At 26.8% G+C, this 12,281-nt stretch overlaps 3 protein-coding genes across 3 annotated transcripts; all 3 read left to right on the forward strand.

Moving 5' to 3' along the window:
- Positions 1-711: 711 nt before the first annotated feature.
- Positions 712-1,764, forward strand: MKS88_001962 (GPN-loop GTPase; the record flags this gene model as incomplete). The annotated part of the gene is made up of 1 exon (XM_067214935.1): positions 712-1,764. One exon carries the CDS (start codon positions 712-714, stop codon positions 1,762-1,764), a length of 1,053 nt encoding a protein of 350 aa, XP_067074263.1.
- Positions 1,765-3,070: 1,306 nt separating this feature from the next.
- On the forward strand, positions 3,071-4,489 carry MKS88_001963 (uncharacterized protein; the record flags this gene model as incomplete). Its single annotated transcript, XM_067214936.1, has 1 exon — positions 3,071-4,489. One exon carries the CDS (start codon positions 3,071-3,073, stop codon positions 4,487-4,489), a length of 1,419 nt encoding a protein of 472 aa, XP_067074264.1.
- A 2,659-nt stretch (positions 4,490-7,148) lies between these two features.
- MKS88_001964 (endoplasmic reticulum chaperone BiP) lies at positions 7,149-9,705 on the forward strand (the record flags this gene model as incomplete). The annotated part of the gene is made up of 2 exons (XM_067214937.1): positions 7,149-7,224; positions 7,823-9,705. The coding sequence occupies 2 exons, from the start codon at positions 7,149-7,151 to the stop codon at positions 9,703-9,705; spliced, it is 1,959 nt and encodes a 652-aa protein (XP_067074265.1).
- Between the last annotated feature and the right edge of the window lie 2,576 nt (positions 9,706-12,281).

Genomic DNA, 12,281 nt, shown 5'->3' on the forward strand with positions numbered 1-12,281 from the left:
ATATGCATGAATTCCCGTATGCATATATCCACGTATCTGCATATACTATTTTTCCGCAAAAAAGCGGGAAATAGTTCTTAAATATATATTTTAACATTTGTGCTTGTAGAAAAAACTGTAAATATACATTTTTGAAATATATTAAAAATTAAATTTATACTTGTATAATATATTTGATATATTTTACCTTAAAAAAAAAAAAAAAAAATTTTCCCCCCACCCAACATTTTTATTATTATTTATTTGTTTATCTGCTTGTTTATTTTTATATATTACGCTTGAAATATATATAACTTGCAATAATTAAAAAAAAATAGTAAGTTTCCCTTGCTTGGTAACAACATTCCTCATGAGAAAAGAAAAGGAATAATAGTAGTGATGTAGGTTAACACGTAACAAAATGCCATGAACGAAAAAAAATTTTTTTCGACATTATTTCACTTTCACTATTTTGTAGTTTTCCCCCCGTTGTAAATGTATGTGTGTGCATACATTTAAATATGTGCTTATACGTACGTACTTATATTTATGTATGCATATAGTATGTATGTATGGGAATGCAGTACGGTGTACACATTTTGTCGACGAGGAGCAAGGCAAATTTAAAAGGAACCACACATAATACCTTTTTATTTTTTGTACTTTATTTTTTTTTTTTAGCTTTTTTTCTTTTTTTTTTTTCTTGGCATAACGCCAGTACTCTAAGTAAGTATGTGGTTTGGACAACTCGTCATTGGTCCACCCGGATCTGGAAAATCGACATATATAGCTGGCGTTGAACATATATTAAAACAGATAAATAGAAAATTACTGATAATAAATTTAGATCCGTTTATAGAAAATGATGTATACCAAGCGAATGTAAATATTAGCAATTTAGTTGATATAAATAAAGTGTTTACTGAGTTAGGGTTAGGTCCGAATGGCACTTTAATATATTGTATGGAATATCTTTTAACGAATTTTGATTGGTTAGAAGAAAAATTAAATGAACATAAGGACAGTTATTTACTTATCGATACCCCAGGTCAAGTAGAATTATATACACATAATGATGCCTTAAGAAATATTGTTATAAAATTAAGTAAACTGAATTGTAGGTTAACATCTGTTCATATTGTGGATAGTACATTATGTGCAGACAATTATAAATATATTAGCTCTTTACTGTTATCCTTATGTAGTCAAATACATTTAGAGCTACCACATGTTAATGTTTTTTCAAAAATTGATTTATTAAAATATTTTAAAATGGATTTAAATTTTCCATTAAGTTATTATGTTGAAGCACAAAATTTGAGCCAGCTTATGCTTTATGCAAAATATCAAAATTATTCCTCATCCGATTCGGAAGAAGAACCAGATAAAGGTAAAGATAAAGAAAAAAAAGGGGCAGATACCAACTTTGTGCTTATAAAAAATGATATAAAAGATGGTCATATAAAAAACGTTAAAAAGAATTATTGCAAATATTCAAATAAATTTTTAAAATTAAATGAATATATATGTGAAACTGTGGAAGACTATAACATAATAAATTTTGCGTTGCTAGATATACAAGATAAATATAGTGTTTTAAAATTATTAAAAATAATTGACGGAGCTAATGGATTTAGGTATAGTTCTATTTACTCAGAATATACACTATTTGATACGTACGTCGAATCAATTGAATATGACTGTGATGACATTCAAGAAAAAATGATTGACGTTTCGGATGAGGAGATTATGAAAACATTACCCATGAACCGTTCTAGTGAGTAAAACACCTACTTTTAAAAAAAAAGTGGGGCACATAAAAGGGCTATTTGTTTTACTGACGAACTGTTTCAGTGCATAAAAGAACTACTTTTGAAAATAAAGTGAGACACGCACATGGTCTATTTGTTTGACCGTTTGATTGTGGGCTACGTATTTACGCGCATGGACCAAACTTTTTACGCATGTGTATTAGACACATATACATACATATATATGTATATATATATATATATATATATATATATATATATATGCATGACGTATGTGTAACTATATTTTTTGGTATGGCGTTACTCCCAATTAATAAATAATATGCCTTATTAGATTTTGTAGCAGTAATAAATGGGCATGTAGAATAATAATATGTTATATCATTCTTGGAAAGGCATAATTGAGCTCAAATGGAACAATTGAAAAAAGAGCTATTTTTTGAGGAAAAAAAATCAGCATTTGAAAGAATATATGTACATATATGTGTACGTTTACATATGTACATATATATTTGAATTTACTTATAAGTATGTTTACATATAAATATACAGTTGCGCAGAATATTGAAAAATACATAATTTGAAGTCAACAATGTTTTTGATAAAAACAGTGAAACAATTGTGAGTGCAAGGAAGTTGTTACATGTTATTTTTTATTGTTCCTTTTTTTTTTCTTTCTTATTTTCCATGCATTAAATTGGTATAAATTACTATTCTTTTATGCGTTCACTTGTATATTATAAATACTTATATCTGTATGTAAATGCTTATGTATATGTGTGTTCACATATATACAATAAATGAGAACTAATTTGGAGTGTTCCCCACAAAATAAGCGAAAGGATTACCTTTTATATGTTAACTTTAATATTTGAGCTGTTAGAATTTTTCATTTTATTTTTTTTATTATTATTTTTTTATTATTAATTTTTTATTTTTTATTTTTTATTATTAATTTTTTATTTTTTATCATTTTATTTATTTATTTATTTTTTTTTTGTGGTGCAATGCTCTTCACGTTATAGCATTTTTTTTCGTATAAAAGAATTTGAAAAAAAAAAAAAAAAAAAAACCTAAGATTTATTAATTGGCTTTATCACTTCCATCGCAGCATTTAAAATTATAATAGATGGCATTACCCAATATAATGCCTTTTCTTGCTAAGCTGTATATACATATATACATACATATATACATACATAAATATATACGTATTTATGTACATATGTACGTATGTATATATGTATATAGGAACACATATTTGTCACATATGAGCACATAACGTTTTAGGACTTCCTTTTGAGAGAGGGTGGTGGAACATGAATGTCGAGAATCTGATAGCCGATTTAAATGAAATAGAAAATGAGCTGAAGGATGAAAACAAAGGTGAGGAGGAGGAGTTTGTTCCTTTCAACTTCGATGAATGTGAAGAGTTTAAAGGGAAAGCATTATATGATGAAAACTTGAGTTATTATTCTATTTTTAATATAAAAAAGGAATACAAAAAAATGGCAATCAAGGTAGAGAAAATACAGGTCAATGTAATAAATAATTTAATATTTTTTTTCAAGCTAAACAAGGTTAAGAGTAACCCGGAAATGGTGGAGACTATAAAGGACTGCCTAAATTTTAGTTTTCAGAATAATAATGATGAAACTATTAAAAAGAGTTCAGAAGAGAAGTCTCTATTTGCTTACAAACAACATTTATTAAAAAATAAATATTTTTTTTTAAAAATATTACGAAGAATTAAGAACAGAAGTATTTATCCAGATATAAAACAAATTATTAAAGATGTTACTAGAGATGTCTTTTCATTTAATGGGAATATATATAATGGAAGTATAGGTTTTGAAGGTATATTATTATTATTATATAAATTGTTAAATAAACATTTTAAATGTCCTTTAAGAAATTTCTTGTTAAGTTTTTTCTTATTAAGTATAATGAGTAGAACAAATAACAGTGTTGATATTTTATACATTTTAGAATATTTTTACAAAAATAATAATTTCTCTCATATTATTCCAAACTCTTCATTTTTATCTCCATGTGAGGTAACTGTATACAATAATATAATTATTCTAAAAAGTAATATAAAGTACTTTATTAATATAACAGAGGATTATACTAACTTATCGTACAACTGTCACAACATTATATATATTGATGAAGAATTAATTGCTGATAATTTTTACCTTGACATTTACAAAGAATTGTTAAAACAGGACAGGTATCACTACCTATTCGGAAGTGGTAACCTATTCGAAGGTAATTACCAGTATGGTAATAAACACTTTGTAAACTTAAACTTCTTTGACGTTGACTCAGTTTGTAGGTCTTTGAAGCGGAGCGATTCCACCTCCATTTATAACAATTTGAACGTTCAGAAACAGGAAGGTGGAGAAAGTGTGGAAGAGAAAATTCAACAGGATAAAGATGAACAGGAGTTAAAAAAGGATAGGTGCTACAATGCAAATAGCATTGATGTGCAAGAAGAAAATAGCTCAACTAACAAAAAAAAAATGAATAGAAGCGAAAAAAAAATTAGTGTGTCTTCATCCATTCTTGAAGATATAGGAGTTTCATCTAATTCCACCTATGATTACAATGATAATGAAATTGACATAAAAAAAATAAATGAACAAAATAGTGTGTATCAGCATAATAGCAACGATATAAACAAAAGCATAAAAAACTTCTTTTATCAGTACTTAATTATCGAACTGACTGAATGACATTGTTTGAAGAATATTTTTGTGATGCCTATTTTGTCATAAAAAATATGGATAAGCCTTAATATGTTAACCAGCGCACATTAGCTAATAGGTCATGCATAGGTATAAATATATATATGTATGTAGACATATCTGTATGTGCATATACGCACGCATATGTTTATGTGTATGTTCGCACGCATATGCATATATGTATATAAGAGTATGTTTGCGTAATACCGACGGACCCCCCCTGTCTTACGAGTATTTTTAAATGGAATTTGTTTTTTTTTCTGCCCCTTATATAAAATTGTCTTCACATCTTTGTGTAACGATATTACACTGTGCATAAATTTTACCTACCGAACAAATACAGTTAAACGTAGAACTGTTATATAAAAACATGTATGGTGCTGTGCTGTTTAGTTTAAGCACATATAGGATATATATTTTTTCTTTGAACTGGATACAGTGTTTTTGCTTGTAAGTGTTGGAACAGTTAGAAATGGAGATGTGTTCTCGTTTCAGCTGCACAAGTGACTCATGACCCGTACATATACTCTCTTGCCATTTTCACATCATTAACATTTTATAAGCCTTTTACTTATTCTCACGGTATAATTCATTTTTTGTGTAATTTTTCTTTTATTTTTTGCTGAGTAGTATATCTTATTTCCGCTCACAAAATGTCAAATTCATTATTTTAATGGAATAAACGCATTCAGATTAGCGGCGTTTCGGCGCACACATAGACACCTGCTTAATATTTTTATGCATATAATATATATATGCTTTCACATGTGTGTGTATGAATTTTTGTAAGTATGTTTGTATACACGGAATCATCATATATAATAATAAGCCTATGCCAGTCAAATAAGCTTAATATTGCTGTTTTGTAGTAGCACGCGTAATATCCCTAATATTCGCAATTATTAAAACTTATTTTTCGATTTATAATTATCGCTAGTTCAACTGGTTAAAAAAAGAAAAAATGGAAAGAACAGTAATATCACGTATTAAACCTTTTTTCATTCATTGATTCAACGTTTTAGGAAATATAAAAGTTCTCTTTTGTTTTTGAGAATAGTTTGGGGGTAAATTTTAATGACTGCATTTTTAAACTCATATGTGTGTGCGAACAAAATAGCCTTCTAATGCTCACAAGAATGATTTTTTTGTTTTAAAATATATGCATTACGTATATACATATGTGTGTACGGGTGTATTCGTGTAATTTATTTCATGATGCTATTAAGCTTTACATACAAGGTATGCATCTGTACAAATTGTTATGTGTACTTTTTAAATTTTAAAGTGAGGTAGTCCACCTAAAAAATGGTGAGCAATAATTTTTTCCGTATTTTTCTTATTATATTTAAGGTATATATTTATCTTTCTCTTTTTTTCTTCCTATATTCATTTTTTTTTTTCTTCTTATCTTCTTATATTTTTTATTTCCTATATTCTCGCCTTCTTTTCATTTTTTCTTTTCACGTTTTAGGATACAGTATTTGATGTGCAACTTGATAATTTTTTATTTTTATTTTACATTTTAGTCTCTTTTAATGAGAAATAAAAAATAAGAAAAGTAACAAGAAGTGGAAAATAAACGATACGACAAATGGTAAATTATGTTTAAGAAATTTTATATAATTATGCGTAATTATTAAGGGTGTGCTTACTAATATAAACCAGCTATATATATATATATTATATATATGTGTATAAATAAATTGCAATTATATTAAAATTGGTATAATGAAAAATCGTTCCAATGAAATATTGTTTTTCGTGCTAATTATGAGCGAATAGAATAATGTCCCTACTGAAACTTTGGTCGTAATTCTCTTAATAGTTTTGCGCACATATCCAAGTTTTAAATTATGCCAAAAAAAAAAAAAAAAAATAAGTAATGCATATTTTATTTTGCTTATGGGGCATATATACAAACATGTATATATATATATATATATATATAAATGTACTACGTATATAAATATAAATGTATATATATATAAATGTACTACGTATATAAATATAAATGTATTATATATAAATGTATATATATATAAATGTATATATATATAAATGTATATATGTGTGTTCAGAAATAAAAAAAAAAAATAAAATAATAAACAAAACGTTGCTCATCTGAAATACAATAACGAAAATAAAAAAAGAAAAAAAAAAAAAAAAAAAAGAAACACGTGTAAGAAAAATGAGAAAACATGAAAACGTAAAAACGTATGAAAAACATAAATCATAATAAAACAAAATAAAGCAAAATAAAGAAAAATAAAGCGAAATAAAGTGAAATAAAGCGAAATAAAGCGAAATAAAGTGTAATAAAAGAAAATACATAAAGTTCAGTAATATTAAGAACAAAATAAGTTTTGTATAAGAAAAACATGCTTGTGAAATATGCCTTAAAAAAAATATACATTTGTACATGAACATATATATATATATGTATGTATGTTTATATTTTGTGTACATATTAATGTATGAAGTATAATACTTTTTCAGTTAGCATTCTTAAATATACTGTTTAATATATAAACTTTTTCTTCTTTTTAAAAGAAAGTTTTTGAATTTTTAACCTTATTCATTTTAAATAAGAACAAAGGAATTTTTTTTTTTTTTTAACGTATTTGTATATGCAAAAAGCAAATTAAAAATGGTGAATACGAGGTCATATATAATATTCCTGATTGTTTCATTATTAAAATTAACGAGAGCCATAGACTCTAAAAGTACGTAATAATAATACATGTGTGTATTATATATACATATAATTTGAACATGTACATAGCATATATATGTACTTAATGTGTACTTATACATGATATATATATATATATATAATATACCCACATATGTGTTATCCCCATGCACGCATATATGAGTATACTTAAACGTATGCATAGACCTCCTTTTTGCACACTTAGCATTGGGACCAAAGTGCGCATGATTTCTATACGGAAAGGATTATTTTATTGAGAAATGAGAAAAGCAATAATGAAATGAATGAAAGTTCGCACATTTATTTTTAGAAAATATTATATTTAATGTTATTGTGTTTACATTTATGAATAATGGAAAGATTTATCCTATTTTTTTTTTTGCGTTTTGAATTTGTTAATGCGTTTCACATGTCTGTTAACGAATGTGTGCATGTACACATGTGTTTGTATACACTCCCATTGTAAATATGCGTCTGTATATATGTAAGTACTGGTATATGGTTTTATACGTGTACGTATTTATACATTTGTCCATGTATGCATATGCATAGTATACGCCCAGAGCCGCATTATCACACACACCTTTGTACATATTTTTCCTCCGCAGTTGAAGGTCCGGTTATAGGAATTGATCTGGGAACGACTTATAGCTGTGTTGGTGTGTTCAAAAATGGAAGAGTGGAAATATTGAATAACGAGTTAGGTAATCGTATTACTCCATCCTATGTATCTTTTGTTGATGGGGAAAGAAAAGTTGGTGAAGCAGCCAAGTTAGAAGCTACTTTACACCCAACACAGACTGTGTTTGATGTAAAGAGATTAATAGGTAGGAAATTTGATGATCAAGAAGTAGTAAAGGATAGAACATTATTACCTTATGACATAGTGAACAATGAAGGAAAACCAAATATTAGAGTACAAATAAAGGACAAAAGTACTACATTTGCACCTGAACAAATTAGTGCTATGGTATTAGAAAAGATGAAAGAAATAGCTCAATCCTTTTTAGGAAAACCAGTTAAAAATGCAGTAGTTACAGTACCAGCATATTTTAATGATGCTCAAAGACAAGCTACAAAAGACGCAGGAACAATTGCTGGTTTAAATATTGTACGTATTATTAATGAACCAACTGCTGCTGCTTTAGCATATGGTTTAGATAAGAAGGAAGAAACTAGTATATTAGTATACGACTTAGGTGGAGGAACATTTGATGTATCAATTCTTGTTATTGATAATGGTGTTTTCGAAGTATATGCAACAGCAGGTAATACACATTTAGGTGGAGAAGATTTCGATCAAAGGGTAATGGATTATTTTATAAAAATATTTAAAAAAAAGAATAATGTAGATCTAAGAACTGATAAGAGAGCTATTCAAAAATTAAGAAAAGAAGTAGAAATAGCAAAAAGAAATTTATCTGTTGTTCATTCAACTCAAATTGAAATAGAAGATATTATAGAGGGTCATAATTTTTCAGAAACATTAACAAGAGCAAAATTTGAAGAGTTAAATGATGACTTATTTAGAGAAACTTTAGAACCAGTTAAAAAAGTATTAGATGATGCAAAATATGAAAAAAGTAAAATTGACGAAATAGTCTTAGTAGGTGGTTCAACACGTATACCTAAAATTCAACAAATAATTAAAGATTTTTTTAATGGTAAAGAACCAAATAGAGGAATTAATCCAGATGAAGCTGTAGCTTATGGTGCTGCTATCCAAGCAGGTATTATTTTAGGAGAAGAATTACAAGATGTAGTTTTATTAGATGTAACTCCATTGACTTTAGGTATTGAAACTGTTGGTGGGATTATGACTCAACTTATTAAAAGAAATACAGTTATACCAACAAAAAAATCACAAACATTTTCTACTTATCAAGATAACCAACCAGCTGTCTTAATTCAAGTTTTTGAAGGAGAACGAGCATTAACAAAAGATAATCATTTATTAGGAAAATTTGAATTATCTGGTATTCCACCTGCACAAAGAGGTGTACCAAAAATTGAAGTCACATTTACTGTTGATAAGAATGGTATATTACATGTTGAAGCAGAAGACAAAGGAACTGGTAAGTCTAAAGGAATTACTATTACCAATGATAAAGGTAGATTATCAAAGGAACAGATAGAAAAGATGATTAACGACGCTGAAAAGTTTGCTGACGAGGATAAAAATTTAAGAGAAAAAGTGGAGTCAAAAAATAATTTAGACAATTATCTACAAAGTATGAAAGCAACAGTTGAAGATAAAGATAAATTAGCAGACAAAATTGAAAAGGAAGATAAAACTACTATACTTAATGCTGTAAAAGATGCTGAAAATTGGCTAAGTAACAATTCAAATGCTGATGCAGAAGCCTTGAAGCAAAAGCTGAAGGATGTGGAGGCAGTCTGCCAGCCAATTATTGTCAAGTTGTACGGTCAGCCCGGTGCTTCTTCCCCTCCTCCAAGTGCAGACGAAGATGTGGACAGTGATGAGTTGTAGTTTACTCACGTAAGAGGATTCACAAGATTAGGGACATTTATGCGTACATGTATATATGTATATGTATATTCATATGCACGTATATGTACATGTTCGAATACGTGCCATTTTTTTTTTTTTATCATTCTGTACGAATAAATTATTTAAAAAAAGTGTAATCATTTTAAATAAGTTTGTATGTGCTATAAATGTTTATTTCGCGTTGTTGTGCAGCTGAGTCTTCACATGTTGTTTCTTGAACATATATATATATATATATGTACACATGCGCATATTTACACACATACACGTATATAGCATATATATATTTATATATACATATACTGCCCCTTTTAAGTGCACTTCTACGTACCATTGTGCATGTATCAGTTCATTCCGTCTTTCTCCACATAAATTAATCTCACATGGGTGTGTTCACATATATTTATTCATGCATTCATTTATACGTTTATTTATACTTATATTTAAATTTATTTTATTTTATTTAAATTTCTCTTTTTATATTTATATCATATTATATCGTATATATATTGTATTGTAATGCATTGTGTTATATTATTTTTATTATTTTTATTATTTTTATTATTATTATTATTATTATTTTTATTATTGTTATTATTATTATTTTTTTTTTTTTTTTTTTTTTTTTATCGGGAGATTTTCTACTAAAATTTGATGAATATTTCAAAAAAAAAAAAAAAAAAAAGGAATAATGTGCATACCAAAAAATTAATTATTTTCAGTGCTGCATTGTCGTTGTGATGGAAGTACAAAAGAGAAAATAGATAGAATAGTTAATATATATATGTATGTGTATACGCATATTGACATATGTAGTTCACGTTTACGATTTTTATAGTAATATATTATTACCCCTTAGAGAAAGCCAAATATGTATATAAACTTAAAATTAAGACAAACTAATCTTTAAAAAAATATGTTAATAAACTGAAAAATATATGAACGGATTTTTCTCATGTACCAAAGTTGTAACACACACTACTATAATATCATCCGTCAAGAGTGTAGTATGTTTTATAATTGCTACATGTTTTATATTATGACAAGCTGGGAAGAAGTGGAATTAATGGTATTTCACATAAAAGAAATGTTCTGTTTTATTTTATTTTTGCATATTAGACAGCTTTTTACTCTGCAATATTTGGAATTATAAGATCTTACTGAAAACAGTCTATCTGAATGAAAGAAAAACGAACAAAACGTGTTGGAGGACTTGTGTACATATTTACGTTGTAGCCATATATTTTATGTTGTCATCATTAGGGAAGCATACGCATGAAGAAAATCGCTTTAATAAGCAGCAGCCAGTTTACATACATACAAACATGTAAGCGCACGCACACATATATGTGCATATGTTTGGGTATATATATGTATGCTGTGTATGTATTGCGACTGCGGTGCATACTAACTCACCCTTGTGTATATACCTTCCTTTTGTTATTTTAATTTTTTTTTTTTGTTTTAAACTCACCATTTCTAAAAAGTAAATTTATATTTTTATAACATACACTATTTTTTTTAAAAGAATCGCATTATTCTTTATATATCTATATACATATATATGTACATTTATGTATGTATATATATATATATATATGTGTATGTATATTATATACATTTCTTTTTTTACATTTCGGTCCTTCAATTAATTGAGACATCGCATAAAAAAGACAATATAAAACAACTTTTACATTAATATGTTCTCGCAATTGGCAAAAATAATTGTACAAAAATTGAAGAATAACAAGTTATATCCAATAACAGATATATTTCACCCTTATACATATATATATATATATATATATATATATGTACGTATGTATATATCTGTGTTTTCATTAAAAATGGGAAGAAATAAAAAATTTTGTATAATGTTTATCTTTTTAGTTCGAAGTGTTTTTTATTAAAAAAAAAAAAAAAAAAAAAAAAAAAAAAAAAAAAAAAAAAAAAAAAAGAAAAAAAAAGAGAGAGAAATAGAAAAGGAAATGGAAAAAACTAAAAAATAAAATAAATACATTACAATACAATAATTTTATTCTTTTTTTTATAAAAATTCTACTAAAATAAAAACAAGTTATACGTAAAAAAAAAAGAAAACATAAGTGTGTAACCGTGAATGTAGGAGGAACTATGAATAAATATGTATGTATATTTAGCATATATGCCTTCCCTACCAGCTTGACAAATGCTTAGATAAGCTACATAGGAGCCTTTAATAATAGCCTTCGGCATCATCTTTTGTATGTACTTTATTATGCATATTTTCACTTCAAAAATTGGGTTACACGTACATACATACGTATATATATATATATATATATATATGTATGTATAAATAATTACATATGCATGGGTATATGCTTAGGCTTCTTAAAAAGAGCATATTGTACTGTCGAATTTTTACAACTTAAATAAGAATTGAGGTACATGGAGTATCACATTTTTATTTCGCTCTGCTTCGCTCAGTTCTTCTCCATTCTGCTTGATTTTATATTCTTATTTTTTTTTTTTTCCTTCTTATTCATATACGAAACTTACGCATGAGACGTGAA

This window comes from Plasmodium brasilianum, chromosome 7, assembly GCF_023973825.1.
Source record: "Plasmodium brasilianum strain Bolivian I chromosome 7, whole genome shotgun sequence".
In the NCBI taxonomy this organism is placed as follows: Eukaryota; Apicomplexa; class Aconoidasida; order Haemosporida; family Plasmodiidae; genus Plasmodium; species Plasmodium brasilianum.